The sequence below is a fragment of the Pipra filicauda genome, unplaced genomic scaffold, assembly GCF_003945595.2.
Source record: "Pipra filicauda isolate LSUMZ 115617 unplaced genomic scaffold, ASM394559v2 scaffold141_size4267151_pilon, whole genome shotgun sequence".
NCBI lineage: Eukaryota > Metazoa > Chordata > Aves > Passeriformes > Pipridae > Pipra > Pipra filicauda.
This window is the reverse complement of record NW_024103896.1, coordinates 1,816,058-1,838,824: the sequence shown is the minus strand read 5'-3', so window position 1 is coordinate 1,838,824 and position 22,767 is coordinate 1,816,058. Positions and strand designations below refer to the sequence as shown.

Genomic DNA, 22,767 nt, shown 5'->3' with positions numbered 1-22,767 from the left:
ATTTCCATCCTACTTTCGTATTTTTCACTCATTCCCCAAGAGAATTTAAGCAGCTGTCTGAGAACCAATTACTTTTAAAAAATTAATTGATTTTACATGTGCTAATTTTTGGTAATCATCTTGTGTGGTGTTGGGGGGTATCTGTTGCTTGTTTGTTATTTTTTAACCTTGCTAAGACTCAGAATTAATCTGCTTCAAATGCAATCTGCATTTCCTGACTCTTATTCTCCTCCCTACATGCACTGGAAAAAAAATGGTGTTGAGACTGAGGAGGCCATGAACATCTGACCATTATTAATGTACTATATTAAGCAGAAAACTTGATCATAAAGAAGAGACATCCACCCTATCTAGTTAGCCTTAGTAATTGGATGCCCTAAGTCTGAGAAATTGAATTAGGCTAGTACATGTTGTTCTACTGCAGATCCTTCATCCCACCACCTGAAGGCCTTCATTAGTAATGCCTTCAGCTATCACCACCTCAGGAGCTGAGATTCTCTAGAAGTCTCTCCTGGAGAGAGACAAAGAAATACATGATTATTCCTAGTCTGTTCTAATAGAAGGGCAAGAATACCACCAAACTTCAGTTTCAAAATAAATGAGACATTTCTTTATACAACACTTCAGTCATCTTAAAGAACTCCTTCCCTTGCATGTTACTTCCTTGAATGTAGAGTTTAAAAGCATTCAACAAACAGGAGGGAAAAAATATTTTGAAGGCCATTAGATGCAATTATTTAAGTTAGTAGGTCCCTAAGTCAGAAACTGCTGGTGGCAGGAAACACTGCTGCTGCTTGCTTGACTATCCCTATTTTTCCCTAAGCATCTGCTGTTGGCTGCTATAAGAACAGGACACTGGAATAGTCTGGTCTAATTAAAGCCACACAGACATATCCAAGCAGTGAAATTATCAAGGTACCTGAGATACGAGAGAAGACAGAATATGAAGAGGCATTTTGCTGACAGAATACAAAGAAACCCCAAATTAGTTCAAGTTGTTCATGTTCTTTTTCTTACCGTTGCTTGCTGTGGGGTTCTCCACACACATCTTTAGCTCTGATGCTCCAAAGCCAATTCATTGCAGAGCTGAGGTGTGTGCCAGGGAATCTTACCACACAGTTTGTGCAGAAACCAAAGTTCTGCAACTACCAAGTAGTGGTTTGTAACAAGATCCCTTGAAAAGGCAAAAGTATGTTCTAATAGTTTATAAAGCAGTGAAACAGCATCAGGAATGACTTGAGTAGCTGCACATCATGGAATTGATTCTTAACACCAACACAAGATTGCACTTTCTGAATAGCAAATTTCACACTGAAGTAGTTATAATTCACAGCAGAAGTGGACTTCCTAATGACAGAGAACTGGGAATGAAGTAGTGGTATCTCTGAGATTTCTTCACTTTTATATTTTTCCTTTCCAAACTGTGGAAGATGGGGAAACGAATCAGAGGGTGGGGGGAGGGAGAACAGAATAGAGTCAGCGTGACCAGCCAAACCCTGCCAACAAAGCCAAATAACATCCAGGATCAGTTACTGGCTAAAAAGCCCTATGCTGGCTGTAGGGCTTCTGTAATCAAGATATATGTAGTTACAGCCACAACAGCTAGGCATAAATGCTTAAATAAACTCAAAGATGGTATAGGTAGTGCTACAGAAATAGCATGCCTGACACAGTATGAATGGCTTTAGCCAACATGTATGAATGGCTTTAGATGAACAGGCTGCAAAGAAAAAACTGAAAGAGTGCTTTTGCTATTTGAAACTGTTTGGATGTAACACCATAATACAAGGCTATCCAGAGGAAAATTATAAGAAAAATATCGAGGTGTTAGCCTCCAAAGGAGGGCAACGAAGATGGTGAAGGGCCTTGAGGGTAAGGCGTATGAGGAGCAGCTGAGGTCACTTGGTCTGTTCAGCCTGGAGAAGGGGAGACTGACGGGAGACCTCATTGCAGTCTACAACTTCCTCATGAGGGGAAGAGGAGGGGCAGGCAGCGATCTCTTCTCTGTGGTCATTGGTCCTGAGGGAATGGCCTGAAGTTTTGCCAGAGAAGGTTTAAGTTGGACATTAGAAAAAGGTCTTCACCCAGAGAGTGTCTGGCTATTGGAACAGGCTGCCCAGGGAAGTGGTCACGGCACCAAGCCTGACAGAGTTCAAGAAGTGTCTGGACAATACCCTCGGTCACATGGTGTGACTCTTTGGGATGGTCCTGTGCAGAGCCAGGAGCTGGACTCGATGATCCTTGTGGGTCCTTTCCAACTCAGCATATTCTGTGATTCTGTGACATTACACTCTATAGAAAGCAAGATAAAAACACAGCTACATCATCCAGAGGTGTTTTTTTTCTTATATGTACATACACAGAGAACTCCTAAATGTATCAAGGTGTTTCTCAAACCTCTGCTTGTGAGGGAGCTCTCTGGCTGGGAAGGGTCTTCAAGAAAAGAGGCTGGCTATGACCTATCACTGGAAAGCCTAGCAAGGCAAAAACATCCTTTGGAGCCCTCTACTACTAACGTGTTTACGTGTATCCAGCTAACAGTGCTTAGAGGATTTATGCATGCTTCCCTCAGATAAACAGCCAAGACAAAAACGATGTATCACAAGCTTCTGAAGTCAGAAACTAACATGCAGCGCTTCTTGGAAAATGCTAAATATACTGAAAAACTGAATGCCATTCTGCAGTGCTGAAGCATAACACAGCAAAGGCGTGTCAGTCCACTATATCCCATCCCCATGTCAGATATGTCTGAAACCCCACGCTAACACCTAACAACGCTTCAGAACTGAGTCTTGCTAAGCAAAACAGCACTTTCCTTTGTACTTCATGAATACGAAATCTGCCTGCAAAAAATACCCCCCAAATATTTTGCCTTATTATACAGAAACATGACCTTTACTTGTAGAAAGGAGACTTGACAACACTCTATAAATGAGCGGAACCTCTTCAGGGCTCACAGATGCACAGATCCTTTCAAAATCCAAATGCACAAATAGAAGGGTGTCCTTTGAGGGTCTGTGAACCACTATGGCAGTGAAGCTTTATCTTCAAAGCACGAACATTGGCTTTCAGGTACAATGTGTGTCACAAGGCCCTGAAGATAACTGCTGCAGCAGTTTAAGATCTTTTAGTCTCTGATGGTCCAGTTTGACTGTCCAGCCTTGCTGAATTGCTTATAGTTAGGTGAGCAAGAGTTTACCATTTCCACATAAAGCATGAACCAACAAGCTTAAACCACTGATCTTCAACTGTGAAGAAACCAGACCTAAGTTTCCAAACTCCTGAACCTGGCTCTTTAACTCCAGAACACAAATTACCTGATTACTGAACACCATCCATCTCCTGACAAGCACCATTTTTGGAAGGACAATGAACTATTCTGTGAAACACAACTCATCGGTTATTCTGGGCTTGCGGAAGTACTATTTTTGGAGGTCCATCAGACTACTTGCCTTGTATTTGAGACCTCTTCCCCACAGATATCTCAATGTAAAACCTTTTCTATGTACCTTCCAATCACACCAACATTATAGGTGTTGCAGGTAGAAGGCAATTTCCATCAACTGGCCAAAAAACTCCAAGAGCACTGGCAATCACCAGAACCCATGGCACTCTAAGCAACCCTGTTTCAGAAAACAGATCTCATAAATGGACTCTAGTTCTTCATCCTGCTCCGAAAGAGCTGCCCACTTCAGACAAGAAGCAACACAAAAGACATGAGAAAATTCTAAATATTAGTGCAAACCAATTAAGAATGCAAGATTTAAAAGACATTATTAGAGAATTAAAAAAGTTTGAAAACTAAAAAGATCAATGCAACTACATAAAGTTATCTGCAATTACTTTCTCAGCTTTCATACTAATTATGATCATGAAAAATTAGTTCAAGAGAAAAGTACTGTCATGGGGCAGTGGAAAACTTTCCAATTCGAAATGCCTGGCAAATGCATTAATCATTCTGGATTAATCATATGCGTTGCCATTCTCAGTATCAGACTTATGAGCTCCTGGAATATGTCAAGCACTGCCATTGAGCATGGCTATGCAATACACTCAGGGGAAAAACAGTAAATGGATAATCTTTCAGGGTCACAAATTCTTCTTCAAATACTGGAAATTTCTGTTTACTCTAGACCACTTAACCAAGCTATAATTTGTCGGTTCAGTGCTGCATGATTCACCAACATTGAGGTGGCCCACAAGAAATATAATTTTCAAAGAATTCTTTAAAAATGTGGGTGGAAAAATCCCTGTTACTTGCACAACAAGTCTTTGACTCTGCTGTGGACTAGTGTAAAAATCCACAAGCAGCTGTCATACAGGTCACACTGGATTCACACTGAAGAGGTGCAGGCATAGAGATCTGGGGAAGTGGAGCTGTACTGACCCTCTTGGGTATTATTCTCCTTTTCCATATTCTAAACTTTTAGCCGCAACCTTTTAAGTCCTACTAAAGCAAGATGCTGTCACACAAAAAAGTAATTCATAATTTGCACATTTTATTCCAAAGCCAAAGCAAACAAACAGATATAACATCACAACTGAGGTACATCAAGAACAGTAAGACGATGTGAAGTGCTTTGCATATTTAGTATTTTAAGACTAGAATTAGATATTGATTCTGCTTCAAAAAGAAATTCTTCTGCTTCCAGAAGTTGCTCATACAGGGATTTATACATCAGCTTCTAAGTAGAAAGCATGGAACAAAAGAAATTAAAACCTGGGGTCACAACTGATGGGGAAGGAAAAAGAAATCCACCAAACCAAACCAACCAAACACAACACCCGCCCCCCCCAAAAAAACAAATTAAAATAACAGTATCAATGAAAAGTCTCCCTAGCTGAAAACATGGAAATAGTAGGGTGAAATGAAAGATTGAAGGCAAGCTGTAAATCAGTTGCAGAACTAAAACACTAGTTTGTATTTTGAGATTTAAAGATGACTTTGGTAATAAAAACTAAATTGTGCTTTTGTTAATATCAAAAGTAGAACTGCACTTTCATAACAAATTATATTAAAAAAAAGTGTATGAAAATAATTAAATATGTAACAGCTGCAGTATATTGAAAGCTGTAATTGCTAATACTGCATTTTACCTGAGAACCCATGGTGTCTCCAAATAACAGTAGATTCAAAAGCTCTACAGCAGTTATTTATAGGACTAGTGATTCCTGGACTGGCCATTTGGGAGTTATGATGGGTCACAGAGCAGATCCAGTAAGCAGACCCATTGTTATAAAGGGTAAGGCTTTAGTAGTGTGCATACAGACCTTGCAGCTGGCCTCAGTGGCAAAGAACGGTCTTGGGTATGTTTAATTTTGTTAGTACAGATACTGCATACATCTGATATATGTCATTTGGGGTTTCCTGAGTTTTTACATCAGCAGATAGAACACAACACTGAAAGTAGTCCCATTCACAGATAGTGTTGACTGATGTGTTCCCATGAGACAGGGATGAACTTGAGCTATAAAGCCTGCATTAGGAGACCATAACCAGATTATAAATGCAAACATTTAATTATGTCATTGAGACTAGTTCAGATGGCAAAGCAGCCCATCAGCTGTGATTTTAAATGAGCATCAGGATATCCTTGTCAATTAGTAGTGCAAGGAAGTCTGCTAGTGATCACAAAACAGTTGAGAGCTGGCAGACTACCTGGATATTGAGACAGGTAATAGATCACATTTGATTTTGATTGTAGAGGTCAAGTTACAACCTTCCTTGGATATCACATACACAGAAACCTCCAAATAGTTTCAAAAACATGTTGCCATTTCTTCAAGAGCTTATGTGTTATTATCTACAATACCTACCCTTTAAAAATTGTTACAAACACCACTTTCAACACCATCGTACCACCAAAACTTGACGTCCGATGAAGCACAGTGAAGACAAACAGGTATTTCTAATGGAAAATCCTCAATTCAAATTTAAATCAGATGTTTTCCTAAAGTGTTTCTAGATGTATCAGAAGGCTTGGTAAACTGTGGGCAATTAAAGTAGTTACATGCTTACATCCAGTGAATGAATTTATTTGTGGCTAAAAGCATTTGGACTGAAAAAATTGTTTCTCTGTTCTTCCCTGGGTACCTGAACATGTTTCCAGATGAATAGGAAATCCTGCAAATCTTAAATTTGATTGTAAATGCTCACCACATGTTTAAGTCATCAAAGGGCAAGAGAGAGGCATACATATTCATTCTATCTTTGCTCTCCTGAGATATATTCATAAAGTTTAAAAGAATGATCCTCTCCTTGACTTCAGGGTGCCACAAGGTACCTATATCTGTGTTACTGTGCTGCAAATTCAGAGAGCTACTGACACAGAATGAGGAGGCAAAGTACATTGTACTGCAGCTGTATGGTATTTTATACCTGTAAACTGCATTAGGCAGACTTCACTCCTTTCCCCGCTGTACAGGATCAGGGTTTTTTTAACTCATTTTGAGAGGATTATTTTTGCTTAAAGATGCAGAAAAGTAAACTAACTAGAAACAAATATATTTTATACAAGACTTCAGAAACAGGAATACCACCTACTTCTACAATGTCTTCCAAAAAGCCAGGTTCAAGGCCTGCTTCACCACTTGCCCATCTTGTTCATCCTCAAAAGCCCTCCAGGGAGCATCACCAGGATGATCAGGTTGTTATGACTACAAAAAGATCTGAAGTACCATCTGTGCTTTACGTTACACTCGAGCATATGTCTATCTTCTGTGGGGCAGCAGATCACTGTGAAGCTCAGATGCCTCCTCTCTCATCCATTTTTCAGTGACCTGGTGCCAACAGACAGGACTGCACATGTTTCATTTTCAACAGGTTTGCACAAGAGTTTCAATTTTATGAACAAACTGAAGCTGCACTGTTTACCAGGATAAATGGACACATAGAACCAGGATCTGGGCTGCTCCAAGCCAGCACAAATACAGTACAAACACAGGCTATCACTTTTGCTATCCCTCTTCATTTTAGTATAGGGCAGAGATTTTCCTTCTTATCTCCTTATTCTTGTACTCCTGATGATAAAAACACCTCCGTTATGTTAAAATTGTTTTCTGACATATGTCATATTCAAAATAAGGTTATATTAATAGCAAGAAATGCTTCACACTTTTCTCAAAAGTGTTACAAAGAAACCAGCTTCAGGCTTGAAGCTATGCATGCATTTCCAAAGCGTTTCTATTCATGATCTACATCCAATATTCATAAAAGGAGAGCTCTAAAAAAGATGGGTTGTGGAAATACATCTAGAAGGTATTATTCAAAGCAGTTATTGCTTCACAGAAATGTTTTTAGTTGTAAAATACAGAAGCACAAAATAACGAGTTAATACAACATCATTTGTCCAATGCCACAATACACAAACTGAAATATGAATTAGTGGCTGCTAAGAAGCACCATAAATTAGCTGATGCTCACCTAACAAATTGGTTACATGACAAGACATATTCAGTCCCTTCACTGTTTAACATATGATAAGGATATGCCTTTGAACATTCTTAAAAAGTAATCATATGCTGAGAGGTCAGAGTGATTTTAGCATAGATGTAGGTGCTGATGCTTTGCAGATGGCAGTAGCAATGCCTCTTCCTGCAGGACACTCAGAAGAGAATTTCAGAGACCAGCAGGAGCAAATTCAGACTCAGAATAAAGAGGCCAGATTCTGCCAGAAATCATGGTCTAAGCACATGCCTGTGCTTGCTTATGGGGAAAACAAAGGCAGTTGCAGACAAATTTCATATTAAGTTCTACTTTGATGAATACCCACATTATATTTAAATTGTTCAAGTCCTATACTGTTGGGAATGTATATTTTGTATCTACTAAAACCCTACTGCTGAGTAAAACATCAGTTAAGTGCAGAATGATGTCCCTGCCATTGCACATTTTAAATTCGCTTCCTATTACATGCAAATGTACAGAATCTCTATTAAAATTACACTGGTCTCAGTCAAAATTTCTGCATAAAAGTTGCCCTGATGCTCCTACAAGCCTTTTACTCCCAGAAAAAAATTAATGAGTTTAGCAAAGCTTGAGGTTACCTGAATAACTTAGAGATATTAAAAAAAAAATTATTTTTTTTTCTAAAAGCCAAAAGCTACTAAACTACGTTTATGTTGGAACAGCATTGCTAAGACGCAGAAAGAAGCAGACATTCCGGGTTTATTTTTGTCCTCACTGAAAATCCATGCCTTGGAGTATTGCTTGCACAGACCTAGTCATCCACATTCGTATTATTCACAAATCTCTCTACCACTGAATTTTCCCACTAAATCTCAGAATTCGTGCTTATCCTGAACCTGCTACCTGGTGTAAGTCTTTTTATATGGATCAAGGAGATAAGATTCCACTTCTTGACTGGAAGCATCTGTATCTGAGGACCTGTAGGATCAAACCCCGAACATTTACACAATGCTGCTCATCTCAGCTTTTTTTTCAAGAAATACATGGACTTTTGTCTTGCAAATGTGTCTGGTATTTAGAAGAGAGAGCAAGTTTGCCATAGTTATGGGGTTTTACTCCTTTTATCATACCTTACGGACAATTCTCACTATGCTCTTTGTTACTGCTACACTTTGCTTTTCCCTAACTTCCCAAACCTAGGAACAAGGGAGTTGGGTCATGGGATTTCTGAACCAAAACAGCAAATGGATCAGAATATGTTCCTTCACACCAAGACACAGTGAACCCAAATTTAACATCTAACTATTTAGGGAGGAGAATAGTTTAGAAAGGTTTGCTCTCCATGGCTTGGAGGTAGATCCTGGCTCCAAACGCCCTTAATTATATCTATTTTATCAGTCATACTTTAATTTTACTGCTCAGTTACTGCATCATATATAGGAAGGACAGGTCAAGCTCCTACACTAGCACTACTGAAGGTAGGATCTAAACTCACTATTAATATAAGGGTCTGTCATACTGCTTTGGGATTTTTCTTTCTATTCAACCACTACTCTTCTGCTCTTCCTTTTTTTTACATTAAAGGAAGAAAGTGATTCAGTGAAAAAATTCCATGTGACCTCAGCAGTACAAACCTGAGAGGAAATTTATACATTCAAAAGTTTTAACACTTGAAGTAACTGTGTTTTACCTTTCATTTATTTATAAAGCAAATGCCAACTGGAGACATCATAAGCTTTCTGAAGCTCATTCTGCAAGTTCATTTCATTTTTGCAGTTAATTTTCTTCTAGTTGGTACTCAATAATACAGATGGGTTATTGTTTTTTTAGATTTGCTTCTCCTCCCTCTGAATGCAGAGCAGGAGTGCATCACCATTTGTTTACAACCCAGCTGCGCTCCTATAAATCCACTCTTCAGACAGGCTTTAGCCAGAAGACACTTGGAGTCTTAAGCAGTGGGATACTAAATCAAAAACCTATGTCTTAGTTCAGCAACGCACTTTCTTAAAGAATATGAAGCCAATAAGGCTATAACTTCACTGCAAAGGGCTGTAATTACTCGTTTGTTTCCCATAAAATTCAATCTGCTTTGGATTCAGTCCTAGACATTTGCTGGAAGGTGTCATTAAATAAAATAAGAGGAAAGCCAGGCCAATAATCTCTTGATTTCTAAGAAATCACTGTTTGTAGGATCTGTCCAGTCAGATACTTGAGGAACAGCCACAGGGGGCCCACATATCACACCCAGATCTCTAGCCCATTAGCTTTAAGCATAAGTATTTACTCTATTTTGATTCTCCCTTTGAATTATTAATTATGCAGTCAAGGTAATAACCTCAAATTTACAGGTACTGGCATCTGTAATTTATACATGATGTGACTTGAAGTTTTGAATTGTTACACAATAAAACTAGAAATTGTAAGTGATTAACTAAGAAAAAATGAAGTGAACTTTGGTAAACAGAATTAAAATAACGTCCTGTACCAGCTGTTTATTAGCATTTGTTTCCTTTACACACAGCTTTTGGGAAATATTTCACAAAATGCTTTTCATTTGATACAACAACTCATATGTGATGGCCTGTATGGGATATAGCAGTTGATATATCATGTGTGTTCCTAACAGGCTGTAGTTGAGATCATTGTTGGTATAGACAAGAGTTTATATAATAAGACAACTGAGTAAACAGGTATGCTGGCTGAATGGTTAGGGAATTCTTTTCGAGAGACTCACGTTCACCTACAAATGTCCCATATTACCTTGGGCAAGTTGAATTCAGCTCCCCAGTACTGAAGTACTGGGAAGCACTCCAAAAATAAATGTGAAATATGCCAACATGATGCCCGTGACTGGACGATCCTTTCTCGAATGTGTATCAGTGACTCAGACACTGCCCTCCGTAACTGATAAGAAATGCAGTGGTGTTAGATGAAAAGTAGCAGTGTGTTAGGGCTCCAATAGCTTGAACTTGAATGTCTGAATAAATCTCAGTAATGAAAAGCAGAAACAACAATACATGACTTCAAAATCCTAAGAATTGGTAATAAGAAATAATAAGCCACAAATATCTCTCCCAGTCACGTCGCTTTCTTTTCTTTTTATTTAAAGTCTTTATGTTCAAACACAATAGTTCCTATGTTCCACCACAATCTGGAAACCCCAGCAAGGGATGTGTCTAACCACAGTCTCATTGGACTGAAAAAGTAATCTGTGACTCCATTTAGGTTCAAGTTGGAGAAAATTCTACACATAAGCGATGCATTCTAGAAAGTAATTTAATTTGCAAAGCAATAAATAAGTACCTTTACAACTCCTAGTCTACTTTTCGGTTCACCTCTCATTTGTCAGGTGGATTAACAAGCATGTATAGAGATGTCCTCCCTAAAGAACGAGCTTTGAGATCTACTCTCTCATGTGCCGGGATCTCAAGGCATTCCCTCTGTTTCTACCTAGATCTTTAATTGGGAGAAAAAGGGAGAATAAGGATTTTTGGCTGTTGCCCCATGATTTCTGAAAATACAGAAGCTGGCTCAGAGCTTCAGTCTTACATGACATGTTAGTCTGCAGGTGGACAGTAAATGCAATGCATCCAAAACACGATTAGCCTTTGCGTACGTACAGATAATATACAACGCAGATGCTGGATGCCCAGAAGTCCCAGCTACATGGCCCATCTCATCAGAATGGAAATGAGAAATATCTGCAATGCACAAAATGTATCCAGATGGTCCCATCACCATGGGGGCACCACAGATCTAGAAAGTCTTACATACTTGCAGATTCTCAGCTCAGGTGTCTCACCTCTCCTAGCAGCATTCTTCTGCCTGCATAGGACAATGCAATGCTGTCCCAAAGCTAAAGTTGAAGCCTGTTTTCAAGAAACATAAAGCACCTTCCACAGTATGAACTTAGTACAAATCTGAAAGGGAAGAGGCTCACAGGACTTCAAGCCAATTTGGTTTGGGGCCCAAATCAGGGTTTATTGCAATCAGCTCAGAGCTTGAGAAAAATTTTGCAACACTAGGAAAATTAAAACCAGTGATGAACTGACCAAGTGCCTGTTTTATCAACAAGTCTGAAGTTTATGCCTCGTACTAGCACACTCGATACAGTACTACAGTTCAGAGATTACATTATGATGATTACATTATGAAAGAAAGACATTGAGAAAGACTTGAGAACAGTGTCAGCTGTTCATCGCTTTCTAGATGATCAGTAACCCTGTTCAGCACTGTTCTTTCCTGCTCCAACACTATGAAACATTTAAGGTCCTGTGAGATGTTATATTTATTTTCTAACAAAACAAAAAAAAAAAGTTAAAAGCATCCACTTTACTGAATTTACTAATTCTCAGGAAATACTAATTGAAAACTTCTTGCTCTGTGTTACAAATTGCAGTACAAATATTATGATTCTATAAGTCAAACAAGATTAATATCCCTCTTTCCCTGCAGGAAATCCTAATATATGCTACAAGGGTTTCCAGCTTTGCAGGAAGTGAAACTACTGGACTCTCATACACTTTTATATTTGGCTTCAGTGGGAAACTCATTTTGCAACCGCATCAAATACCAGTTACATTCCTACAAGGAAAACATTCCAGCTGCCAGTCAATAGGATATTCGACCTTGCAGAGAAACCTGAAAGGCACTTGTACAAAACAACAAGATCTGGTTACAGTTGCACTTTTACTGCCAATTCCATTAAAGCTTATCTGTAAAATGCAATGAGCTTTTTAAAAGTGACCCACACCAAACCCAATTTACAGCAGCAACTAGGGTCTTGCTGCTGCTTTCCAGTGCCTTTGCATCACTTCTTCTCTATTTATATGAGAAATATAAATAGAAATTTATTATTATCTTATAATTATCTTATAATTTCAAATACAGTTAAAATGTTAAATCCAAACCAATTACTTGCCTCTAGGGAGAGTGGCCCAGTTTCAGCAAGCATGAGTCACGTATTCATTCTGGTTTCATACACCCCATTGCCCTTGATCAGTGGACATTTGGAAGGTCACAGTTCAAAAGCCCTTTTGTAAATTTTATTAAGCTGCAAGAACTCTACAGGACAGCTTCAAGCTCTCCAAGGTATCTCGCTTAGTACCCTCATTTTTCCTACAGCAGGTCTTGAGAAGAAGTCCAGCTCTTCTTGCCTGCTTGCCAGAGGACAGCTTCTGGTATTGGAAAGGCATCAGTGAGTTGGTTACTCCAAAGCTCACAAGGAAGATGAAACATAGAAAATGCTAAAATAAAGAGTACTAAAAAGCACTTTTGATTTTTGGGACACACAACTATGGGAACAGCTGGACCCTTCATGGGATTCTGCAGTCGTAAAAATTAATGTTATTGGTAGATTCCATTTTTGCTTTGAGACTTTGGCTTAAACAATCCGTAAGCACAATTTTTCACATATGCTTTCATTTTAATTACCATTTATTAACAGAGCAAGATGCTGACATTTCACACTATACTACCTTTAATCTTACCCTTTTGTGATGAAAATGAACTTACATCTTGAATGGTGCAGCTGCTTACTCGTAAATTCCAAAAAGGCTTGATGTAAAGATGACTGAAATCAGCTGAAAGCCTCCCAATGACTTAAGCCTATGCTGTCTCTTAGAAACCAAAGAGCAATGTTCAGGCAGACCTCTGTGCTGTTGCAAGCACTTTTTTTCCCCCTAGACATAAGAAAGTAAAAGCTGCTGGCATCAGCACATGGAGTGAAAGGCATGTCCCACATCTCCTTCTAATAAATACTGCTGCACATCGAAATCTGGGCAAGTTACCAAAACTAAGAGGAATCTGTTGCACGTGTGCAACGAGAAACAAGTCACAGTGGTACGTGCACTGAAAATCCTCCCAACTCAAGATGGAAAAAATTCTTTTATTACCTTTGAGCAACTATTTCCGTGTTTGAATGTGATTTACTTGACAAGCCTGTGAGACACCACCAATGTCAGCAAATTCACTACTGTTCAGCAGACACTGCAGAACAAAAGCCACTCTGCATTAAGATCAGCAGTAACTTATACTTAAATGTTTTCTGTAGAGTTGCCTACCTGGAGCACATGGACACATTTATCATTGCTTTCCATTACTTCCAGCCACCAAGCAAAGCCATCCACAAGGCACTGGGGGAAGAGAGAAGTTTCCAATTCTTCTTCCCAACATACTCATCATGCCAAATACTTTGAGATCCACTTGTGAAAACTTTCTCTCTCACACAGAAACCATTAGAACTGCTAATCTATTCTAGTACAAGTGTCTTTCACACTCCTGTGACTGTTGCACAACACTTTCCCTACAAAAGTGCCTGCAGAAATTCAGAGTTGACACACATCATGCTAGCACAAATTATTTGCTCTCCCAGTGGTTTTTTTTGGTTAAATTTTAAAGAGAGTCTTTTAGAAAAAAAACCCACCAAAACAATGGGAGGTACAATTCTTAGATTTATCTGTTTTTTCCACAATATTCAGATTTAGCACTTCAGCAAATAATTTTTATCATTTTATGGCTAGACCTAGAAACCTTCATACAGTATGACGGGAGAGTCTGTCCAATAATTGTAATCAAGGAACCTGATTTACAGAGGCAGTTGTTTTATCCCAGAATTTAGCTACAGACACAAATGACAAAATTAAGACATCTAATTCCTTGCGATGTAGGAAATGACTATCAGGGAGAAGTTTTCATTTTGGGTGGATTTTTTGTTGTTTTTTTTTGTTTGTTTGTTTATTGGACCAACTAATCTAGTTAGAGATAAGAAAAAACAAGTTGCTAGAAGAAGGACACAGAAATCCTTGGGCTTACTTCTCCCCATCTCCCCGCCTCTAAATCATTTGAAGCAATAAAAAAGATTATCTCTCTCTTCACCCCCTGCTCTGGTTACATGCTTAGATCATCTTGACAACAGAAACTCTTAATAATCTGGACATTTCCAAAAATGACAGGACTTGGCACAATAATCCATTCTCTCATTTGCAAATAATCACAGCTAAAATTACCTCCAGGTTTAACATCAAACCATTCAAATGAAGATTAAACAAAATTGAACAGTTTCCACAATAAATTTAACCACTAGGCAAATTCATTAGGCACGCCAAAGACACAAAGTTCAAGATGTCTTGTCCAGGAGAACATATCACTGTTGTATTTGAAACAGCCAACTCCAACCTATGATGAGAAACACAGTGAAGCCTTAACTACGTGTTTTATGAGGTTGAACATAGCTAATCCATAGAGACATACTACAAGACAGACATCACTTTTTAAGCTAGACATACAGAAAAAAGTTCTCAAAGATGTGGAGCTAATCTTTTGTTTTATGTACAACACAGAAGTTTACTGAAAATCAGTTTCGGTTCTATGGTTCCACATGTTGAAAAAGGATACATGTGTAACAGAGCTGCAAAGTTCTGCAAAGCAGAAAATGTTGATATGCAGAAGACTTGCATTGGCCTTATTTTCTTTGTCAGAACCACAGTCTTCGCAGTTCTTGTCTGAGTTTTGTGTTTGGCAGCTGCAGAACTATAAAAAGCTTTGCCATTTAAAACATTTTTAGAAGAACGATATTGTATTAGGCTGACAATACATAAGTCATTCATCAAAATGTCATGTTGTTTGGGGAGACAGATAGCAAGTGTCACCCCTGGGCCTCAAAGAGAAGGTTAAAAAACGAAAAACATGCTCATCATCTCTACTCTCCATTATACACGGAAAGTAGTCAAGTTTGCTGTTGTGCTAAGCCTTCTATTGAAAGAGAGGGAATTATAGCACAGTGTTTATTCTCCCCCAAGCACCAAGGCCTGTCTGACCTGCTCACAACAGTTCTAAAGCTATGTCTGTCCTGAAAGAATTTATTTGGGTGAACGTTACAATAGGCTGTTCATGGTTTGGTAGCAGGTCTGGTAACTCAGTGAGAAAAAGACAGAAAAATAAGTAACAGAGGAAAAGAAAGACACAAAGCAAAAACTTTGGATTTTTTCAGCCTGACTTGTCTCCTAGGTTCTGCCAGTGTAAGAGCATTTCTGGATCCAGAACCTCAATGACAACTAAAATAACGAATTGCCCCTTAGGTCCCTGCTCCCTGGGTAAAAACAAACAACAAAACCAACTAACCAAACAAAAAACCAAACCAACAAACAAACATAAAAAAAGACCCCAACAAAATCAGACAATCTATAGACCTGCATGTCATCTAATCAGAGAGAGGTACAGGCAAGACTTCTCCCATGCAGGGCAGCATCCAGCTTTCAGCTACAGCAGGCAGCACTGGCAGCTCCAGTATCAAACTCGAGGCCCGAACTCTGTGAGGGGCTCAGTGCTAGAAATGCCAGAGTGCAGCCTGCATAGGGGCACGTGCTGGCAGAGGTTCTCTTTGAAGCAAAGAATGAGTAAAACACCTAAACCACAGAACAGCTGTCAAAAGGTATATTTGCACAGTATCTCCCATCAGCCAGGCAAATGAGGGCAGGAAGGTAAATCAGCATCGTTTATTTTAAGTCAGAGAAAGTAAACTATCCTAAGTCCTGGAGGAGCCTAAATATTATAAACAATCATAACTCCCCCTTCAGCAAGGGATATCAGTAGGCACAGTTATTCATTAAAGAACCACCTTCCCTTTTTCAGCTCTGAATGAAGGTCAGTAACAGCACCTAGTGTTCTTCTGGAGGTGGCTGTCACAGAAGCTAAAGATGAATTCAATTTACACTCTCTTTATCCAAAATCAAGTCAAATGGAATTTGCTCTAGGTCCAGCTTTGTCTAAAGAATGTCAGATCTGACACACCAAAATCAAAAATTCAGGCATCAAAATGTGCCACACAGCACTACAAAGCTGCCAGACAAATCCATTTGAAACCAAAACCAAACTATAAACCTATTGCTCTTCACTTCATCTTGTGAATTAGCACTGCCTTTCAGCACGTTCAGTTAGATCATCACTAATTTTGACAAGCACCAATGACTCATCTCAACACAGAGCAAGCACACAGTTTCTAACATCAATAACATCGTGTATCACACTACTTACATAGTACAAAGCTTAAAGTCTGCTGAGTTCAGTGGAGTGCAGACTGTTTACCCCACGAATAATATGCTCAGCTTTTCTGCCAACATCTACAGCGTTTCCAAAGTAATCAACTAGTGTACCACACATTTCACTAGATGCAAAGAACAGGAATGCTGAACAAGCTGTAATATTCAGCCCTAGATCCATTCTAAGTGCAACAATCTCAATTTTCATACTATTTATCAAAGAGTTTGTGTTACTTAAGTGCAAATCTAATGCAAGTGCCAAAAAAAACTTAGTTCCTGCTACAAAACCAGAGCTACATTCATTTTTGGCTGTGCCTTACCAAAATATGCCTGGTGTAAAGATTAAGGCTTCTCCAAACAAAAGGGCATGATAAAAAGAAAGCAACAGCTTCAGCTGTCAAGCTGATGAATTTCCTCAAAGGCAATTCTAAAGGTATTTTTACAACATAAACAGCTCACAAAACAGAAAGAAGCATTTTGTTCCAAATCAATTTATTTTTATTAAAATCTTATACTGAGTGCAAGCACAAACTCAGCACTTATAAAAGCTGCCCAACCAATATTTCCAAGACCTTTCATTACATTGGCAAAATAAGAACCAACATATTACAGGGTTAATACAACACAGAAGCAGGGTCTGCATCAGCACCCTGCTCACCCTCACATCAACAGACTTCCTCTGCACTTCCACACTTTTCCACAAGAGCTCTACTCCCAAAGGGGAGAGCAACAGTGTTGGTAATAGGTTATGCAGGCAGATAGAAAGGCAGATGGCCTCTTAGTTTGGCTATGATAATGGAGAATAACTGGAATCCAAGCTGGGGGAGAAAAGGGACTTTTGCAGGCTGCTGCTAATACCAGAAGTACCAACAGATTTAGTTTGGGCTTAGTCTGCTGACCATGCCATAACAACAAGTTCTTTGGTATGAAAACATTATAGGAAATGCCCTTGCCAAAAGACACTCGGGATTCAGAAAAAGATACGCCTGACACTAACACCAAACAAACAAAAATGAAAATCCACATGCCAGGATAATAGCCAAAGCAAATCTAACTGAGCCATCACATTTCCAAACACCACCACATTTTCCAAAATGCTGAGCCAAAGCTCTCTCCTTGGAGTTTGCTTCCACAGAAGTCAATGGTGATACACGTAGGCTTGACTGATCAAGCACAAACATGAAAACAGCCTCTGCTCCGGGCACCATCACACTGGATGGTGCTCCAGCTCACTCACATTTCAACTCTAGGGCAGTTAGAGCCTGATTTGATAACGATCACTCTCTCAGCTTTGGTTTCACTTGGGTCTGAAGTGGCCCATGTGCTGCAGGGTTTACCCATGGAAGTGTCTTGTATAATATCCCTAGAAACACGAGTCTCATCAGGTCAGTTCGCCTATATGAGCATCCTGTCTCCAGCCCCAGCCATAAACCTTAAGAAGAGTAAATAACACAGGTTAATAGGATACTCTACCACTGCACTCTCCTATCCTGTCATCATTTTCATTTTGTGGACTTTCTAAGCGAGGCATGGTTTTAGAGTATTTAGTAATCCCCAGTGGATTTTTTTGTTTTAATGAACTTGTCCAGTCTAAAACTTGTCCCCTAAAACTTGCTCGAATAGTTATGAGCTCCTGAAAAATATGAGGGGAACCTCCAAACTGTGTCCACCTCACACGCTTACTTTGCAAAACATGAATAGGTGGCAAGTTAAGAAATGCTGGAAGTCACACAGCCACTAAAAGCCATGTGCACAGCTCGATAGCTTTGTGTCTATCCAGACCTAAAGTTAGCCAACTGAAAACTCCAGCTGCAAGAATAACTCCAGTTGTAAGAATATAACCTTGTGGATTTAGAGAAGAGATTAGTTAATTTGAAAACAGAATCCCGCCTCCATTTGATCTTGCTAACTGCCATTTCATACACACTGTTCTTGTGCTCATTACAAACTTTGTTTAAATCCAACCATTTTACAAATCCAGCTAATTTTAGGCCTGTTTCACCACAGTTGCCAAGTGCAGCCATGTGCAAGATCGTATCATTTTTTTCTCAGCTGCAGTGGCAAATTACTGACACTACGTTCAAAGAACCCTCAGTTAGCTCAATTTCAATCCCTGCAAAGCTGAAGGATAAACAGACTTTCTGCATTTTAATGATGTGTAGAGCAGTACATTCCAAAAACACTGCAGAAGCCTACAGCAATTCTTAGAACTTTCGTTCTTACAGATCCAGACTAGTAAATTTGTTTTGTTAGGGTTGTCGGGGTTTGTTTTTTTTTTTAGTTTGGGGTTTTTTGTAATTCATTATGACACATTCCATGAAAAACAACGGACAGCGTGCATGTGCATCAAAGGAGTAGAGAGTTTTATCCAGAGGTACTCAGAGACCACAAACTCAGATCCCTACGCTGCACCTTGCAAGAAAGTTTAGTGTATTATCTCAACCTTTCAAATACAGCAATATCCTGCCATTCTGAAAACAAACTGTGACCTCCAGTCCTGCATCTGTTTGTGATGGCAGATATCCAAGTAGGCATGATTTATCTCAAAATTAGGACTCCCAGCAAAGTGCAAGAAGTGTTGTCAACCTTCCAGTCAGATGTCACAAAGTTACAGTCAATTTTGGACACGACAAGATTTTTGAGTCCCTGGAGGTGTGTGGTCAAACTGGGAATTGTCCAGCTCAGCCTGTGTTTGCTAAAATACTGAAAGGGCACATGGATTTGACGGAGTCCCCAGAAGAACTGGGAATCATGAGCAACACATCTGAGATGAGCAGAATTGCACAAATCTTGAGAACTTACAGCAGTGTCAGAGAGAACACAACATGGCCTTGACCACACCAAACACAAGGCAACTTTGATGAATAAGGTAGTGGATAAGGGATGCCCTGTCTTTCCTCCCAGGGAATTAGCTTTTTGCAAGGCTGAAGCCCCACAGTAGGATAGACGTATCTCTCACTGCTGCTGCCCTGTTGGCAAGCCACTTACATATGGCCAAAGCTTCTAACAACCCCCCCGAAAACCAGTATGCATTGGATCATCACAGAACACTCTTACCAGTTCTCTGTGGTTATCTGACTGTTAACATTTGTAGGTTTTCCAGTTTTGCAGCATTCAAAGTCTGGAAAAGAACTACTTCATGAGGCACTTCATGAAAGCACGCAACAAGCTCTTCTTCACCCTCCTATTATTTCTGAGACTGTTCTATCAACTAAGAACAACTCTTATTGCCTTTTAAAACTGCAAGTACCCCTCAGGAAAATGCTGATGTTTCCTGAGTCCGGCCCTTGCATTAAACATGGGTTGTCACACTTTGCAACACAAGGAGGAACAGTATTTGAATACTACAACAGTAAACAATGTAGTACATAGTAAACAATGACCAAAGGAAAGAAACAACTGCAAATTTCTTACATCCATAACCAGTTTTTCTGTTTATTTTTTTTCTTCTCAGGCAGCTTTGGAAAACAGGAGAGCTTCTCAAAGGACAGCCTGCTTTTACTTTTACTAATATTTACGGTATTACAGAGGACCTGTCAGCAGTGGCTTCTGAGTCTGCTTCTTCTTCAAAGCACCTTCATCCTAGTAAGCAAGCAAAGACTTGGATCAATAACCTCAGACCGTAAATCTGTCTGCAATTCTGCTGAAGGGACAGTCTTCTTCATTGAATAAATACCATACACTTCACAGCTTTAGACTGACAGTTTAAACTTCATCCAAAAGCTATAAAACAGCCAGGGTATTGAATAACGCAGCAAAACACTTGCTGCCCAAAGTCTCACTTCTGAATAAATTTTTTCAGAGTTTCTTGGAGAGATGTAAGGACTATTCCCTGCAGAGCAACCTTCAATCAGTTGAAAACTTAGATTAAAGTAAGCTCTACTGCAGAAAAACAGTAATGACCCCACACCCACATTTAGTTACCGAAGGAGTAAACAGCAATTGCCATGTGATGAGAGTGCACCAGCTGAAAACCTACCGAGATCCCTAATTTTGACCTACACTACTGCAGCACAGCAGACCAAAGGGCCATCAATCACTGTCAACATATGAACTGCCTGAAATATACCATTTAAATGGAGCACAGGTAATTCTTTAGAGACTACAAGGAACTGTTAAAAGACACACAGGAATAGAAGCCTCTTTAGAGAAGTCTGCAAAAAGAGCTTGAGCGTTTAGTAATGACTAGTTACCTAGGTGCATAAACAGGCAGTCCTTATCTCTTACCACAGATGCTGGCCATTTCTGTCCTCACTGGGATGTTCTATGAATGACTGTATTGGTGACTGTAAGATCTGCACTGACTGAGGAACATAGCAAACAGCAAACACCCAGGCTGTAGACCAGCTGGGAGACTTCTCATGGCCAATTAAACATGGCACACTACAATATATTTTTCCTCTAACAGAAGCAGTTTTCTACCCTTCTCTCCACAAAGACCAGAATTCCATTTAGACTTAAAGAAAAATATTTCACTGGGAGGGTGAAAAAGAGAAGCCTCTAAAAATTATTAAAATTATCAAACAGGACATTCAAAATCTACTTCTGTGGCAGCCAGATCCATTTAAAATATGTGACAGATTCAACTGTTTGAGTGTTATTATTGCATTACACTGAGAAAAGGTCAAAGTATTCATTTTTCAGTTCAAATCTATATATGTAAGAATACTAAAAACATTAGCTATGTCACTCTTTGTGTCCATCATGGAGGACCCAAAAGAACACGCCAAATGCTGAAGAAAAACCCATCAAAACCTCTTGATGCTGACAAATTACTGTTATTTATGATACAGTTGTCAATTCCTCTTCTCTTCAGCCTTACAGACATGCATTGTATAACGATGCAAACCAGATTGCCTTCAAAGTTGTTGCACATTCAGTAACATCCTGTGTCATCACGTGCCTTGGTCCTTAGGGATTCATCTCTATGGATGTGAAATGGTACTAGGAGATGCAGCTCAGTGTACAGCATCTTACACAAAATAAAAGTTGTCATCTGAAGTCTCCAGTCCAGAAGAAGACAAAGGAAGCTCATGTACTGAATAACTACATACCATCAGATGATAAACAGTCACAGCCCCATCAATTCTCAATACCATGTTTAATACCTGCTTGTTTTAGGTAATTGATGCATTTGTAGTTATTTCCAGCAATATTAATACAAGAAACTGGAACCCAACATTCTTGGTTCTGACATATTTGATCCCAAAATTTGCATCCAGATTATTTTTTTCCCTTCAAATTACAGAAAAAGATAGAAAACTAGTGTAGGGTTAAGTTACTCAGCCTCATTTTACATGCCTTGTAGACCTTGCTGAAGACTTTTGCCTAAAGCATTATTATTTATTTTTATTATTATAATTATATTGTTGGTGTTTCCACAGTATTGAGAACAAATATGTCTTCAACCTGGTAAAACACACTGCTTTGGCAGCAAAGTATACATTGCTATGGGTATGTTAGGAAGATTTTAAACAAGAACAATTCCCCGTGCTTGTTTTAACATGAACGCATAAATGACACCTGTTCCCCTGCTACATGTGTAATACAACATATATAAATAACCCAGGTTTTGGTACTGGACTCTGAGGAGAAGCCATGCCTTTTCCATTCCAATTTTTTGTGATTTTAGGCAAATTGCTTCAGTTCCCAGCCAAAGGCACTTCTGTCCTGCACAGGCTCTTCCAGTGCCGCCACTGCAGCAGAACAGCGGTCAGAGGAGAGGCAGGGGACTGACTCCAAAGAAGGCTGCAATACCGAGCCAGCAGGTGAACATCTATCAGACGCCCCGTGCTCTGCTCAGGACAACCCACAGGACCGTTTCCCGCACAGCAGCATTTCAGCCCTTTCGGAGCGGAGCTGGGGACGGACACGGGGCACGCTGCCAAGCCCCCCAAACCTGGGCGCCTGCGACCCAGGCCGAGCCCCTTCCCCACCTCCGCTGCCCTCCCTCTCGCCCGGGCCGCGCCCCCCCGGCACCCACCTTGTTGAGGTGCGGGTTCCTGGTGATGTCGTAGCCCCGCTTCCTGACGTCCAGGGCGCGCCCGCGGCCGGCGGGGGTGGTGCCCCCCGTCTGGCAGCTGCGGCCCCGGGCCACGCCGAGCAGCAGCGGGCCCCGGCCCGCACCCACCATCCGCAGCAGGCGGCGGCCGCCGATCCCGCCGCACACCGGCACCATCACCCCGGACTCCTGCGGGCGGAGAGAGCGCCCGGCGGGGCGGGACCGGCCCGGCCAAGGTGTGCCCGGCCCGGCCCAGGTGTGCCCGGCGCGGCGGACCCGCCGAAGCGAAAGGAAACCCAGGAAGCAGATTCCACCGCGAC

The 22,767-nt window shown here is 40.1% G+C and overlaps 1 protein-coding gene across 2 annotated transcripts in view; it reads right to left on the bottom strand.

Annotated features, from left to right (window-relative positions):
- Nucleotides 1–22,767, bottom strand: part of ME3 (malic enzyme 3) — a 119,462-nt gene that overhangs the window by 96,573 nt on the left and 122 nt on the right. Inside the window, exon 1 of one of the 2 annotated variants that reach the window (XM_039378602.1) lies at nt 22,430–22,752. The exons of the other annotated variant lie outside the window; for it this stretch is intronic. Coding sequence (XP_039234536.1) covers nt 22,430–22,624 — 195 coding nt within the window. The 5' untranslated portion in view covers nt 22,625–22,752. Of the gene's footprint in view, nt 1–22,429; nt 22,753–22,767 lie in introns of those variants that run through there. 2 annotated transcript variants of the gene reach the window in all.